At 41.3% G+C, this 17,494-nt stretch overlaps 1 protein-coding gene across 1 annotated transcript in view; it reads right to left on the bottom strand.

Annotated features, from left to right (window-relative positions):
- Positions 1-2,833: 2,833 nt before the first annotated feature.
- The window catches only part of LOC126095372 (merozoite surface antigen 2, allelic form 2-like), a 33,574-nt gene continuing 18,913 nt past the window's right edge, over positions 2,834-17,494 (bottom strand). The window contains exon 2 of the mRNA XM_049910177.1: positions 2,834-3,273. Within this exon, the coding sequence (XP_049766134.1) occupies positions 2,834-3,273 (440 nt within the window). The remainder of the gene's footprint in view (positions 3,274-17,494) is intronic.

The raw sequence follows: 17,494 nt of genomic DNA, 5'->3' as shown, positions 1-17,494 counted from the left end.
AATTCAAGAGTAAGACAAGCAAACCCCCAAACATTATTATGTCTGCTGGAACCCACAAAGTTAAAGAAATTTCAGTCTGAAGAATCTACCCCTAGATGTACTGCAGCCAACAAGAAAATGAAGATAAGTCGCCTCTCAAAGCTTTTGAAACTTTTGAAGAGACTGAAAAATTTAATGGTGATGCCTGGCAGGGTAAAATTACAATTGTGGGTTTCATCTCAGATCAGTTAACTGCTAAAGTTTTGTTTGCCGCAGAAGAAGAAAAGACAGTGATTTGTGTCAGTTGCAGTTTACACAAATGAAGTCCTGATCACGCGAAGAAAGAATACCCAAGGACTGCCCAACAAAGTCGTATCAACAGTGGCGAGATCAGCAATGCCAAACTGGATGAATTGAAACAGGACTTTACAACTACAATTAGGGTCATAAATAAGAAAAATGACAGGTACAAATTATCTGTGGAATTAATTTTTTTTTTTTTTTTTTTTTTTTTGTGGACTCGAGATTGCTAGGAAGATGGGTAGAGACAAGGGTAGTAGTGATGTAAATGTGAAAGCTGTAGGACCCAGCCAGAGCTTGTTTGAACCAAGTGAGAGTGAAGTCAGCAAAGAAAAAGTGTAAACTGATATTTAGCAGATGATTTTGGCAAAATTAGAGGAAATGAAGACAGATAACAATAGCAAATTTAGTGCAGTTAATGATCAGTTAACTGAAATAAAAACAGATAACAGTAGCAAATTTAGTGCAATTAATGATCAGTTAACCAAAAAATTTACTTCCCTACAAGGACAATTAAATTATCTGAAAACTTAAAACAATAGTAAAATGGACAGGGTACAATACCAAATAGACCAACTTAGTAATTAGGTTTGGGGCTAAAAAATAGGTTGTCAGATGGGTTAAAAAGTGTGAATGAAAAATTTGATGTCTTAGAAAGTAAATTTATTGTTTTGGAAAATGAGCTAGTAAATGAATGCGCGCAACAGTGAAGTATGTTAATGACATCAGAGTTGAACAGAAGGGCATAGAGAAAAAAATGGAGCACAACTTCAGTGGTTTAGATCAAAAAATTTTAAATGTTGTAAACAGTATGGTAACTAAAGTAAAGGATTTAGATCAAAAAATTTCAGCACTTAAGGAAAATTTTATTCACAAAAATCTGTATTTAAACAATGGTATTGTGTAATCCAACATTTCAATCAAAAGTTTTCCATCAGACAATTTACATCCAGTGGATTTTCTGCGCCACTGTAGAGATAGTTGTGTGTTAAGCATGAGTGACAATCAAAAAATTAAATTTGTTAAAAGATGTTTTGAAGGCGAAGCTCTGTCTTGGGAAAATCTAAATTTAAGTCGGTGGGAGACATATCAAAGTTCAGAAGAAATGTTTAAATAAATTTTGGTCGGAAGCTGAACAGGGGACAATTAAAAGTGAATTTTTGAATGATTCTAATTATAGGAATAGCAACGGTACTCTGAAAGAGTTTTGTAAGAATTACTAAAGATAGTAACACACCTTGCAAACCATTTGATGAAAAGAGATTGACAAGTGCACTCAAGAGGAGATTACCAGAGAGATCGCAGAGGGATTTAGTGCATGGGCCTGGCAATTGTTTTGAGCAATTTTTACAAGACATAGACAGCCTGGATACAGCAGTACAAAGAACCACTTACCATAATAATCAGAATGATAGAGATCACAATGGAAATAGTTCTGTACAAACGTCAAAAAATAACGAGGAAAAGTGTTCGATATGCAACAAATTCTGTGTGTATTATGACAGTACATGTATGCCATGTTATATTATTGCAAAAGTAGTTGCCAAAAAAAAAAAAAAAAAACCACCTGGGCACTGGAAAAATGTTATAATCAGGCACCTCATCCAGCAAGTACTTCGACTCTTTCTTGGGAAATTGTGAAGTCTGATACATCATGCCACTGCAAGAAATGTGTTGTAAAAGGTGTAATGTGCTTAAATTGTAAACCGCTTTTTCATTATTCATGTGTTATGCCAATCCTAAAAGGAAACTATGGTTCTGCAAAAGCTGTTTCAGAGGCGACTTAGGCCAAAAAACTAATATGAGAAACACCGAAGACGAAGTTATCAATGCTCTACTGGAAGAGTTTTCAGTTATAAAACATGACAAACACAAACAGTTTAAAAAAGAAGCAAATAGGCTTCAAAATTTACCGCAAGATACTTCAGCTTGTGTTAATAACAGTTCTGTTGTTTATGTTTGTAGAAAGTGCGGGAAAAACACAAACAGTGGTGTTACCTGTAACAAGTGCAAAACAAAACATCAGTCTAAAACTCCCGACCGTGTTCCAAAACTTTACATTTTAGGCGATAGCCACAGCCGAGGTATTGCCTCACGCATAAATAAAACTTTAGATGTGAAATCGACGAGCTTTGTAAAGCCTGGGGCGCCCCTCTCAGAAATAAGAAAACTAGTTGTTTCTGAAGAAATAAAAAAAGCTGTCTTCGAAAAATTTTGTAGTCCTCTTTGGTGGGTCTAATGACATTTACCAAAATGATACATCTAAAGCCTGCTGTGAATTAAAGAAGTGTTTATCTGAACTAAGTCATACAAATGTTATCCTCATAAATATACCACAAAGGTACGACTTGATGCCCTTGTCGTGTGTAAACAAGGAAATTAGTGCTGCCGATGAACTTTTTTCCAGTATATGCAAGCCATATAGAAATGTTTTTATTGTTAATATTAATACCATTGGATGCAGATTCCACACTACTCATGGACTGCACTTAAATGGCCTTGGAAAGCAACTTGTTACACTAAAGCTAATGGAAATTATTAAGAGACTGCAACACTAACCAACAACATCATCAGAGGTGCCCGTATCATCATCACAGAAAGTATTTCCAAGAATGACTAATACAGTATTAGATACAGTAACAGAAAATACAGCAGAAGTACGTAAAGCAGCAAAACTAACAGCAGTAGAATCAACATCAGTGTCAGAAGAACCACTATCAGTAACAGCATAAGTAACTCCTCCAGCATTAGAACCAGCTCCTACATCAGCAACACCATCTCCTTCACCAGCAGTAGCAGAGGAAACACCACCAGCAACAGCAGAAGCAGCTCCTCCAGCAGAAGAACCAGTTTCTACAGCAGCAGCGCCATCTCCCACACCAGCAGTAGCAGAACCAACTCCTTTACCAGTAATATCAGAAACAACTACTCCACCAGCAGCAACTAAACCAACTTCTCCACCAGCAGAAACAGAACCAGCTCCTCCATCATCATCTTCAGGGGTAGAAGAAAAGAATAGATCAGTCACCGTAAGTAAAGTATCTTCTTTGACTCATGATGAAGTGGCACCAAATGATTTGGGAAAACATGTTCTTATAAAACTTGTTGACAGTGAAATGAAACAAACTTCCAATCATGTTTCAAGGAGACCCAAAAAATTACCCAAGAGAAATGAAAATTTTTTATGGGTTGTTCCAAGTAAGTCCAACCATGACCTAACATAGATTCCAGGGCTGGAAAAACAATTAAATGTTCTCCATTGCCCCATAAAACTGTACCCCTCCCCTCCTGTGACAAAACCTCTATCTTATTTCTGCACTTAAATGTCAGGTCTCTGAAAAATAAAGCTGATGAACTTGGTATACTATTAAAAAGTAACAAAAGAACAATTTTATGTATAAATGAACATTGGTTAAAGGAAGAAGCTATAAAACTGTATGTACCATCAGGTTTCAGATTGTCTACATACTACTGCTGACCCAGTGAATCTTATGGGGGTTCATCCATATATGTTAGCAATGATCTAGACTTACTGTTCTTGAAGTTAGTGACTTTTGTATTAAAGGTGTTTTTGAAGCAGCTGCTTTGATTATACCTAGTATACATCTCATAACTGCATCTTTGTATCACACTCCTGAAAATAATGTAGAACAATTTACAGAATGTTTAGAAAAACTTGCAATCAGTATACAAAAGTATACTAAAGACAAAATATTAATTTTTGGGGATCTAAACATAGAGATTAGGAAAATGACAGCCAGAAATGTTAATTTAGTAAATATGTTAAGATCCTAAATCTCTTTTGTGCTAGTGAAAGTACTACAAGGCATTTCTCCTGTCTTGACAATCTAATGACAAATATATACAAATGTGATTTTGAGCTAGGCTTATTTAATGTCAATTATCTGTTGGACCATAGAGATATATGGGTGAAACTAATTACTGAAAAACCAAAAGAAGACCAGGAACCAACTCAGTGTATGAGACTATTTACACATAAAAATATTAGCAAGTATAGAGAATAACTTAGGTCTATAGATTGGAATACTGTTATACATTCCTCCAAAAACGTTGATGAAGCCTTCAGCACATTCCTCAAAATCATTTCTGAAATCTTCCATATATCCTGTCCACTGGTTAAAAAATAAAAAAAAATAAAAAAGTCAGTAAACCTAGCCACTCAACTTTACAGAAGTGGTTTTCACCTCCATTACAAAAACTGAGACTATTGGTAATTACTTGTCATGATAAGCTCAAAAAGGGAGCAGTAGATAAAGAAACTTACGAATACCTGAAAAGAAAATATAGATCTGAAATTAAAATAGCCAAGTGTAAGACAAATGGTGATTTCATCAAAAAATTACACAATAAATGTAAGGCTGCATGGAAAGTAATAAAAGCAGAGCATTGTATCGACATAAACTATAAAGACAACACCCAAGCTGCTAATATCTGTGCTGATGATTTCAATCACTTTTTTCTCAACTCTTCCAAACTTAGCCTCTCAACTCAGGGAAATCAGAATTCCAATTCTACACATACACCTACTTCTCACCCCATATCTGGCAGAAATTTTCAGCAAAACATTACAAACATAGTGTCAGCTTGTAAATGGAGAGAAGTACAAATGATTGATATAATTAAAGCAACCTCTAAATTAGGATGCTCCAGATCTGAAGATGTTTATGGCCTGTCAAACTTTGTAATTAAAAAAAATTGTAGATCTCATATCATATCCTCCTTGCATACTGATAAACTGGATGCTCTCTAGTGGACACTTTCCAGAACGTCTCAAAAAGACAGTTGTCATGCCATTTTACAAAAAGGGTGACAAGTCCTGTATCAATAATTATAGACCAATTTCATGTGTGCCTATTCTCACAAAAATAATAGAATATTGCATACTGCAGCAATATGCATACACCTATCAGACAACAATATATTAAATGACATCTTGGGTTGTTGGGTGTTCTGCCGGATATCAGCGTCGTACTTGCACGATATTTCGGTCACATAGCTCGTGACCTTCATCAGGTGCGACCTCCGACTGTTCCTCGAGTGGACCTGGTCCAGTATCAATAAACCCCCAGGAGCGGGTTTGGTGGGCACAGACCGCAGAGGGAACACCTAGAACCACAGTGGACGGAAAACGAAGCAGCAACGCTCCAGCAGGTCGCAGGGAATGGGCGCGGACCACAGAGGAAGTGCCTGCAGCCGTTGGTGGAGGGGGAAGGCCATAGGCATAAATACTGGACCAGGTCCACTCGAGGAACAGTCTCAGGTCGCACCTGATGAAGGTCATGAGCTACGTGACCGAAATATCGTGCAAGTACGATGCTGATATCCGGCAGAACATCCGACAACCCAAGATGTCATTAGATCGCCGGGAAAGCCTGAAGAGTTACATCAACATATTAAATGATTCTCAGTATGGACTTAGGTCAAACTTATCAACAGTCAAAGCAGTTTCTTTTGTACTAAGCTCATTTGAGTCAGAATTATCTGATGAAGCAATTTTAATTGACTTGAGTAAGGCTTTTGACACAGTTAACCACAAATTATTATTAGATAAACTGTGTTGCTATGGAATCAAACACTTGGAACTCTCACTAGTTGAATCATACCTCAGCAATAGAAAATAAATTGTAAAACATAATGGCCAAAAGTCACAGACTCTGAGTATGAATCGAGGTGTTCCTCAGGGCTCGGTGCTTGGACCTTTACTATTTATATTACACTCCTGGAAATGGAAAAAAGAACACATTGACACCGGTGTGTCAGACCCACCATACTTGCTCCGGACACTGCAAGAGGGCTGTACAAGCAATGATGAAACGCACGGCACAGCGGACACACCAGGAACCGCGGTGTTGGCCGTCGAATGGCGCTAGCTGCGCAGCATTTGTGCACCGCCGCCGTCAGTGTCAGCCAGTTTGCCGTGGCATACGGAGCTCCATCGCAGTCTTTAACACTGGTAGCATGCCGCGACAGCGTGGACGTGAACCGTATGTGCAGTTGACGGACTTTGAGCAAGGGCGTATAGTGGGCATGCGGGAGGCCGGGTGGACGTACCGCCGAATTGCTCAACACGTGGGGCGTGAGGTCTCCACAGTACATCGATGTTGTCGCCAGTGGTCTGCGGAAGGTGCACGTGCCCGTTGACCTGGGACCGGACCGCAGCGACGCACGGATGCGCAGTGCCGTAGGGGACCGCACCGCCACTTCCCAGCAAATTAGGGACACTGTTGCTCCTGGGGTATCGGCGAGGACCATTCGCAACCGTCTCCATGAAGCTGGGCTACAGTCCCGCACACCGTTAGGCCGTCTTCCACTCACGCCCCAACATCGTGCAGCCCGCCTCCAGTGGTGTCGCGACAGGCGTGAATGGAGGGACGAATGGAGACGTGTCGTCTTCAACGATGAGAGTCGCTTCTGCCTTGGTGCCAATGATGGTCGTATGCGTGTTTGGCGCCATGCAGGTGAGCGCCACAATCAGGACTGCATATGACCGAGGCACACAGGGCCAACACCCGGCATCATGGTGTGGGGAGAGATCTCCTACACTGGCCGTACATCATCGAACCCATCGTTCTACCATTCCTAGACCGGCTAGGGAACTTGCTGTTCCAACAGGACAATGCACGTCTGCATGTATCCCGTGCCACCCAACGTGCTCTAGAAGGTGTAAGTCAACTACCCTGGCCAGCAAGATCTCCGGATCTGTCCCCCATTGAGCATGTTTGGGACTGGATGAAGCGTCGTCTCACGCGGTCTGCACGTCCAGCACGAACGCTGGTCCAACTGAGGTGCCAGGTGGAAATGGCATGGCAAGCCGTTCCACAGGACTACATCCAGCATCTCTACGATCGTCTCCATGGGAGAATAGCAGCCTGCATTGCTGCGAAAGGTGGATATACACTGTACTAGTGCCGACATTGTGCATGCTCTGTTGCCTGTGTCTATGTGCCTGTGGTTCTGTCAGTGTGATCATGTGATGTATCTGACCCCAGGAATGTGTCAATAAAGTTTCCCCTTCCTGGGACAATGAATTCACGGTGTTCTTATTTCAATTTCCAGGAGTGTATTTGTGAATGAGTTTCAGAGTAACTTACCCTGTAAATCTATCCTCTATGCTGATGACATGACATTAGCTAATTCCAGAAAGGATATAAACAAACTGAAGGAGGAAAGTGAAGAATGTCTCAAAATATCTAATATCTGGTTTAAAGCTAATGACCTAAGGATGAACCATGAAAAGACTTTCAAGACAATCTTCAGCCTATAAAACAGTATCACTGAGTTATCATCTGTTAAACTACTACAAATACATGTTGACTCGAAATTAACATGGGAGACACATACAGATTATTTACGTCAAACTTTATCACAAGTTATCTACCTACTAGCCAAACTACACATGTTTTACACAAGATTTATTACTTCATTCACACTACGCCTTCTTTCACTGCCATCTGCAATATGGCATTCTTTTATGAGGTAGCCAAAAAATTTTCACTTGGCAGAAAAAAGCAATTAGATGTTTTTATGGAATCACTGACAACAAGACCTCATGTAGACCTTATTTTAAAGACTTACATATATTGTTGCCTATTAAACATAAAAGAAAACTTAAAACCACTACACTATAAGGAAATCTGTTCCTCAACACAATACTCGACAAACAAATATGATTGATATACCCACAACCAGGCATAAGGAAACCCAATCTAGTTATGAATACATAGGCATAAAATTATTCAAAACTTTACTTGTACAGGCTCAATTGGTTTCACTGGATATTTTGAAAACTAAAACCAAAGTGTGGATGAAGGAAAATACCTTTTATAGTATAGAAGAATTTCAGAATAGTTGCAAAGATGACCTAATTTATTTGTAAATTAAGGCTTACTGTCATGTATAGATATGGGTGTAGAGGCAGCTATAAGCTAATAGGGTACAACAGTGCTATATTTTTTACCATGTAATATTTTGTTATATGAAACATAATGTACATAGAGGTAACTACTTGGGAAACAGCAGTCCGCCTTAATGTAGGACCACAGTTTTCGGACAAAGAAACACAAGTACAGGAGCCCCAATTTACACTTGAAATTAGACAATAATAACAGTATTAATAATGTTGCACAGGTATCTGAAGTTGAACAGAAGGAAAATCAGATTTCTCATTTATGTTCTGATTGAAAGTTTTGGGATACTGTGTTTAATTATAATGATGTAGGTGCCAATCAAAAACTAGAATATGAGAGTAATGAGAATTTTGATGTAGTGTGTAGCCTACTAATGACTTCTTCTCTTGGACAGAAAACGGTGTTATTGATGTATGTAAAGCAGGCGATGACTGTATTGGATCTGAGTTAGGTGGTATTTTGATACAATAATTTTATCTTGGAACTCTTTCATTTCGTCTGTGTTTGCATAGAAAAGCAACAATATCAGAAATTGAGTCCATCTTGATGCAAAACACCTTGTTCTTCGTTTCTTTTTTCTTTATTCTCCCAAACTAGTTTCGGCAACAAATATCATCATCATCAGTGGGTTTTTTCATCTAAAACATGCAGAAAATAGCACAGTCATACAAACACAGTGGCACATCACTACATTTTTACTATTCGTTTTTTGAAATATAGTTTTATATGGATACTTTCATCCTGCCTTATTTATTGTATGTTACAGCATGTTTTTGAGAATTATTGTCACTGTTTGCAACATATTCATGTCATCTGCAACTGTGCCAGCAGCTGTTAGTAAACAAAATACTAAAAGGTGAACTTCATATGTTAGCAATATACACTTGGGGTTGCAGTAGTGTTATGGAATCCAGTTATTTGGTGTGTACTGAGCTGTTACTTAGATATTCATGTACTCACATTCGTTGGACGGTATGTAGCTGATTCTATACATAGAAAAACAAAACTTTTGCACTTTCTTATGATCAAGAATATTAAGCCATCTTGCTGTTTGCAAGACAAACACACACAACAAACATTCCATGGATGCTTGATTAATTTTAGGCCCTACTGACATAACACTCACAAAAGAACAACAACAGCTACTTGAGAAAGGCCCGAAATACAATTTGAACACCCACATAACACATAAGACCATCGAAAGTCTTATTACCAAGACTGAATACATCATAGGACAACATGAAAAAACAAACACTTGAGACTTCAACCTAGGACTAACAAAAGAATTAGTGGCAGAGGAAATGAAACAAATCATCAGAAAGAACAAACCATCCATAAACACACATAAAAAAACATCTGATGAGAAAACCATTAACAGTATACACAGCAAACTAAAACACATTGCTCTCATCACCAAGGCTGACAAAGGGAATGCTCTAATCTTACTAACAGAGGCAGAATACTTTGAGAAAACAGAAAAATTTCTGGCAGAGAATGAAATATGCAAGCTAACCAGTGACCCAACACAAAGATTCCGAATAAATGTAAAGACACTCTTAAAAAATATCACTCACACCTTGACACAGAACCAGATAAAAAGAATGACACAAAAGAACCCTAAATCTCCACTCTTAACAAGCCTGCTAAAGGTCCACAAAACTCTGGGAAAAGCTCTATCTTACTTACTAGGCAGACACATGCACACATTCCTACAGAAAACTTACACATACACAAACAACAGATGCCTCAAAAACACAGGAGAAATAATAGAGAAAATTAAGAATATGAATATCCCCCCCCCCCCCCCCCCCCCCCCAACAGCAAAACTGGTATCTTAGACATTGCATCCATGTACACAAACACACCCATAGAAGAAACTATAAACATTATAGAGCAACAGCTAAAATGCAAGAAATTCCCAGACATACAAATAAATGAAATCTCATCCATTCTTAGGCTAATCACAGAGCAAAACTACTTCACTTTCAACAACAACTTCTATTTGCAACAAGTGGAGCTACCCACAGGATCCGCCATCAGTGGAACCTTAGCCAACATTTTCCCATATAGAGAACACAATATTCAATAACATTGCAAAACAAGGAGGGTATAAAATAATCTACTGGTACCGATATGTGGATGACATAATCTGTCTTGTAGATGAAACACAGAACAGGATAGAAGAGCTACACAGTAACATCAACACAGTACACCCACAAATCCACTTCACAATGGAAATAGAAAAAAAAATAAGAAACTAAATTTCTTGGATCTTACAATAACAAGAAACAACCTCCAAAATGAATTCTCCATCCACAGAAAACCCGCATCCACAAGCACTGTTATCCACAGCTCATGCAACCACTTGACAGTGCATAAATATACCAGTTTCACACACATGATCCACAGTATAAACAGAAAACCTCTTAAACCAGAAAACTACACACAGGAACTAAATATAATCAAACAAATTGCTGTTGAAAACGACTACAAAACAGACATCATAAACAAACTCAACAAGGTAAAACTGAAACATGCAGTACACACAGACAACACAGCAGACCACATCACTTCATGAAAAAGAGAGAGATGGTGCACACTAACATACAATAACAAAATATCATATAGAACAGGAAACATCTTTAAAAAGCAAGGGATCTCAATAACTTCCAGAACAAACTATACAGTTCAGAAATGACTAAGACCAGTCAGGAAAACCTCAGGCAAATTCAGCAACACTGGAATATATCAACTCACTTGCAACTCCTGTCAGGCCCATCACATAGGACAAACAAGCAGAAACTTCCAAACATGGTACACAGATCACATGAGAGCTCTAAAGATTGACAGCACACATTCAACTTTTGCAGAACATCTAATGAACAAAAACCATAACCCCACTAATATCGAAAATGATCTACACATTATGAAAAACAGCAACAGTCTATACCGACAACTAACAGTAGATGATAATTACTACAAACAAAAGGCCATAGTCAAAGGGAAAAATGTAATAAACGAAAACACAACACTTTGCAACAACACACACTTTACCACTCTGAGAGAACTGACCAAGGACACCGAACAGGAAGCACACACAAGCAAAAGAACTACTTGCCCTTCACACACAGACACATATATAAGGAACAGAAGTTGTCGTAATTCGCTCCCTTCCAGCAAACAAGAACCTCCGCATGCACACCCTCACAACACACCATGGGATGCCTTCCTCCTCAACAAAACCTTTCTTCAGCCCCAACATACCGAACACACCTCACCCCACCTCCTTCATCGCTCTGATAAGTCCCTCCCAATAGCATGTGGTGGAGTAGCCATCGGCCACCACTGCCAGATCCCTGTTCGGCTCCAACCCCTCCTTCCCCACCCCACAGAACACCTGATCCTTAGTCTCTTCTTCCCTGGCCTTACCATCACCTGCAGCACCATCTATGTCCACCCTAACGCCCCTATTTCTTTTGGCTTCGTTTCCCACATCGACCACACCTTCTCCTCCTACGTGAGACCTCAACATTCATAGTCATTCCGCTGCCCAGCTATGGCGGTGGCATCGGTTCCTCTCCTCCCTCCAAGGCGACCTCGTCCCCATTCCCCAGCACACCCACCCCGAATCCAACTCCACTCCTGATGTCGTCCTCTCCTCCCCCAAACTCCTTGGCTGCATAGCGGTGGACATCCTTGATCCTATTGGTAGTGAGCATCTCCCTGTCCTCCTCACCGTTTCAGACGGTTGTCGCCCCCGTCCCGATCCTCGCATTGACCCTCCCCCAAAATATATCCATGATTATTCCCGTGTCAACTGGAATGCCTACCGGGATACCCTCTCTACCCAGTTCGACAGCCACCCCCTAACCTACCACCACCCTGATGATGTTACCCATGCTGCCTCCTTTCTCCAGCAGACCTTGTCTGAGGCCATGGAGGGCCACGTCCCTACCGTCGCCATCCACCCCCACCGTCCCACTTTACCCCCACAGGCTGTCCTCCTCCTCTGTGAATCCCGCCATCTCTACCATGCCTTCCTTTGCACGTGTGACCCGGACACACTACGACACCACCTGCAACTACAAAGACACATCAGAAACTTTCTCGTGGCTAAGAAATGCCAGGACTGGCGACAGACATGTGCCCATCTTAATGCCACACTTCCTATCAACTCATCCAAGTACTGGTCCACCTTCCGCTGCCTTACCGGATCTAACCCCACTTCCCCCCTACTGCCCTTTCCTTCACGATAACCAACCTTTCCCTGACAACCTTAGTAAGGCCAATCACTATGCCTCCTACCTTTCCGATATCTTTATCCTCCCTGACAATCCCCAGTTTGATTACTCCCTCTTCCCGGGTGTCCACGATCAAACTGACACCTCTGTCCCTCCACTCGCTCCTGGCTTCCAGTACTTGGACAACATTACACACAGTGAACTCAATGCCACCATCACCACTCTCGATATCATCCTTACACTCCGCATGAAACGCAACACCGCTCCCGGTCACGATCGTGTTACCTATTGCCACCTCCGTGAAGCTCCTGCCTCCGTCCTCTCCACCCTGGCCAGGTTCTATAATGTGGTCTTGTCCACTGGCTACTACCCCGACCTGTGGAAAACTTCCTGTACCCTGATGTTCCCAAAACCCGACAAACTGCCATCCGCTGTCTCCTCCTACTGTCCCATCAGCCTTACCTCGGTCTTCAGCAAGGTCCTGGAATCCATCCTTTCCCGACGCATCCACCAGCACTGCCTCCTTCCTGCTACTCAGTGTGGCTTTCAGCCGTCCTTCTCTACTGATGATCTTCTCCTTTACCGTACTCATCTCCTCTCTGAACAGCTCAACTCCCATCTGTCTGCCATATTCCTCTCCCTCGACCTTGAGCGTGCTTATGACCAAGTATGGCATTCCGGTCTCCTTTTCAAGCTCCAAACCTTCACCCTTCCTATCAATTACATCTGTCTGATAGGGTCCTTTCTTTCCCAACGTCCTTCCTATGTCACCATACATAACATGGATTCCTACACCTTCTACCCCTCTGCCAGTGTGGCTCTAGCTTCCGTCCTCTCCCCTCTTCTCTATCTTCTGTACACGGCAGATATGCCGCTGCCTACACCCCCCCCCCATCCACCTTCTCCAGTATGCTGATGACACCGCCTTCCTCGCCCTCGCCCCCACCCTGTAACACTCCCAACACCTTCTCCAATCCCATCTTGACCAGTTCACCACTTACTGCAACCAGTGGTTGCTCAAGGTCAATCCTTCTAAGACCCAGGCGATCATTGTAGGCAAAACCACCCCTTCCTTCCGTCTCCTTGATTTCTATATCACCATTTATGGCCGTCCTATCGCCCTCACCCACCCTCAAGTACCTTGGCGTCACACTTGACCGTCGCCTCTCCTGGACCCCATATCCCGGACAATCCAAGCCAAGGCATGCTCCCGACTCCGTCTCCTCAAGCTCCTTTCTGGCCGCACAGGGGGTCTGGACCCCTCCACCATCCTCCATACCTATAAATCCCTCATCCGCCTTATCCTCTGCTATGCCCACCCTGCCTGGATCTCTGCCCCTCCTACCTTTTACAAATCCCTTCAAATCCTCGAACGCCATGCTCTTCGCCTCACCTATCGCATCCGTCTCCCCTCCTTCACGCGGATCCTGTATGACCTTATTCCTTTCCCACACCACCTCCTTTTCCTTGAACAGATACAGGTCCTCTACACCTCCCGTAAACTTGATCCCCTTAACCAGCTTGTCTCACCCATCCTCTCCCAGCCCCGTCCACTGCCGCACCTGTATTCCTACATCCCACCTGCTCTCCATACCCTCGCCCAAGGTGGCTTCCACCAACTCCCTCTCCCTGATGCCCTCATCCCCTTCATCTACCCCTCCTACCAACTTTGATCCTCCTCTTCCACATCCTGTGTTTTTTCCTCAGGGGACCCTCTCTCCATTCTCTCCCTCCTCCCTTCCTCCCCTGGGCTTCCCCCTCCCCCCAACCCACCTTCTTTCCTCCCCCCCCCCATCTCCTCTACACTCTCCCCTCTCCCTACTCCACCACCTATCCCCTTTTGGCAGGTCCCCGGACTCGCACATGTCATGTGAACATTCGCATGCCGGAGATCATCGCCATCAGTTCTGTGTGTGTCTGTCATCGTGTTAGTGCATCAGTGTTTTCGTCGCCCACGCTCCATCGTTCACGTGTGTCATCTCAATCATCAGTGTTCGTGTACCGTGATGACAGTTTTTTATTTTTCTATGCCTGTGAACAGCTTCGTGTTTTTTGCTCATGTGTCTACTGTTTTTGTCCATCGTTATGTTTTGTGTTTCTATGTCTGTGGCCAAATAGCGGCGTACTATTGCCACTGCCAACCCACCTTTTTGTGTAAGGTGTTAAAATAACAATAAAGAAAAAAAATCATAATTCGCACTACAGTTTTCAATTTTCATAGCCTTTCTCGCCACATGAGATACACCTCTCGCGACACACGAACAGCAAGATGGCGTTAGGCGTAGTATTCTTGATCATAAAAAAGTGCAGAAGTTTTGTTTTTCTGTGTACAGAATCAGCTACATACCATCCAACGAACTTGAGTACACGAATAGCTAAGTAACAGCTCAGTACACACCAAATAACTGGATTCCACAACACTACTCCAACCCCCAAGTGTATATTGCTAACATACCAAGTTCACCTTTTAGTATTTTGTTTACTAACTGCCGCTCCCACAGTTGCAGATGACATGATGTTTGCTGAGGAAAAACAGCAACGGAAAAAAAAGCGCACAGAAAATATGTCACAAACAGCAACAATAATTCTCAAAAACATGCTGTAACATACAATAAATAAGGTAGGATGAAAGTATCCATATAAAACTATATTTCAAAAAACGAATAGTAAAACTGTAATAATGTGCCACTGTGTTTGTATAACCATGCTATTTTCAGCATGTTTTAGATGAAAAAACCCACTGATGATGATGGTGATGATGATATTTGTCACCGAAACTAGTTTGTGAGTAAAGAAAAAAGAAATGAAAAACAAGGTGTTTTGCATCAAGGCTGACTCAATTTCTGATATTGTTGTTTTAGGTATTTTTGATGTAGATGTGGATGAGAGCTGTGAAATAACTGAGGTAGGTAAGTCTGAGACTGGTAGCTTACTGCAAATGAATTAGGTGAGGTGTGTGACTTTGATAGTGATGAGACTTCTGTGATTAACCCTTAACCACTATGGTCATTCACAGGAACACAATTACTATGGAGGGGTCTCATAGACCACATTTTTATATTTTATATATCAAACCAGCATTTTGCTGAACATATTTCTTAGAGGTGGGCTTTGTAGAAATTTGATGTTTTTAAGCAATGCAGTATTTTAAGCACTTCGACAATTAAAACAAAGCGAAATTTGGGGTATATTTTTATTTTATGAGTTACGAAAATAACAGCAAATAGCTCTCTACTCACACACAGATTATCATCCGAGGGATTATATTACAAATTGGCAATATGACTAGGCGGAAAAATCCAACTTGACTTACGATAAATTGTGTGTGAAGTCCACTTTCAGTTTATGACTCATCTTTGCAATGTAGAGCAAATAATTCAGTCCATAAGTCGATGAGTGGAGAAACTTTGCCGCATTTTACTTCTAAAATTACAAGTAGAAACTAAATATGTGTTCTCATGGGGCACTGAATCATACTTTAGTCAATTTCCACCTACTAACACTTCACACAGACCTTCCTGGAACACTCCAAATAAATAAGAACACCACACTGTTGACACAGATATCTTGTTTTCCTCTTCAGATGAGGAGGGCAAAAGGCACACATTTTTCAATTTTCAAATTCTTCTTTCAGTGTCTGAGGCTCATCTTGTATGCGACATATTCTTCTGATGGTGTTACTCAACGTTCATGGGAAACGTCCGATAGAAATTCTACGCTGCATATGAGGTTCAACTAGGTCTCTTGCTAGAGTCTTCATGAAGCTCAATCTCGTCATTACTTCTTCCTTTGGATAAGCTTGATGTACCACTACTGTGAAGAAAATGGCCAAAGCCCATCTTCTTATCTGGTGACTTTTGACCTTTGGTTGAGACAGTCCAAACCTCAGCTGGCCGTGGTGGCTGAGTGGTTCTAGGAGCTTCAATCTGGAACCGCACGACTGCTACAGTCACTTTGGACTTCTTGGGCATGAAGGAAACCAGAGTCATGTCTTCAGTAAAACCATAAACAGATGTCTTCACACCACATTTCTTATTAGGTAAGAAGTTCTGTGGGATCTCCTTTTTGTTCTTTTTCAGTGTACCAACGTATGTGAGACCTTTTTTTGAAAATTCATTGACCAGTTCTACTGACGTGTACCTGTTATCACCTGTAACATTTCTCCTTGTGTTTTCAATGGGTTTCACCAGTCGAAGAACAGCCTGTGTGGGAACACTGTGACCTGTCTCATGGCTGGGAAGGGTGTGACCGTCGCTACCTTTTCCAGAATACATGTATGCATTGTACAAGTAATTTGTATGAGTGTCAGTCAAAAACTGAACTTTCAGGCCATACTTTGCTGGTTTGTTTGGCATGTACATTCTGAACCCACACCTTCCACGAAAAGGGACAAGCATTTCATCGGCACACACTGTTGCACCTACAGAGTAGCAAAGTTGACTCTTTTCAATGAAACACAGAAAGATTTGTGACATTGCTGCTGATCTGTCTATTTTCTTTCTTTCCACCCGATCATCCGGATTGTCAAATCATAATGCAGACAATAAAAACAGAAATCTTTCTTTGCTAACAGTGCATCTGAAAACATCTCTGCCTGTTCCATCGGTTGGAGACAAGCTGTAAACAGACTCGTTCCCCAACTTGAAAATGGCTGAATACACTAATAGTCCAATTATAGCCTTCAATTCAATAACATCAACATCTTGTAGATAGGATAAGTGATCGTTAACTTACTGTGCTCTAAGCTTAGATATTTTCAGATTTGTCCATCGAATCATTTCATCTAGAATGTCTGATGTAAAGAAGAGTTTCCATACCTCCAAAACAGCAGGGTTTTCTCCAAGACTTTTCGCCATCTGTTACAGTCCAGGAAACTGCAAGATGGTGTTGTGTTGCCTTGTTCTTACGTTAGCTGGTGGCTACTTTTTTCTCCAATGAAAACATCTATTTTTACCGAAGAAGTAAGATCCATCATCATCAGCTGTCACATCTTCATCACTTTCAGTTTCCTGGTCTGAATTAGTGTCGTGATCACTATACATCTCA

This window comes from Schistocerca cancellata, chromosome 8 (assembly GCF_023864275.1).
Source record: "Schistocerca cancellata isolate TAMUIC-IGC-003103 chromosome 8, iqSchCanc2.1, whole genome shotgun sequence".
Classification (NCBI taxonomy): Eukaryota; Metazoa; Arthropoda; class Insecta; order Orthoptera; family Acrididae; genus Schistocerca; species Schistocerca cancellata.
The sequence above is the reverse complement of the archived record's forward strand: the minus strand, read 5'-3'. Positions and strand labels throughout refer to the sequence as shown.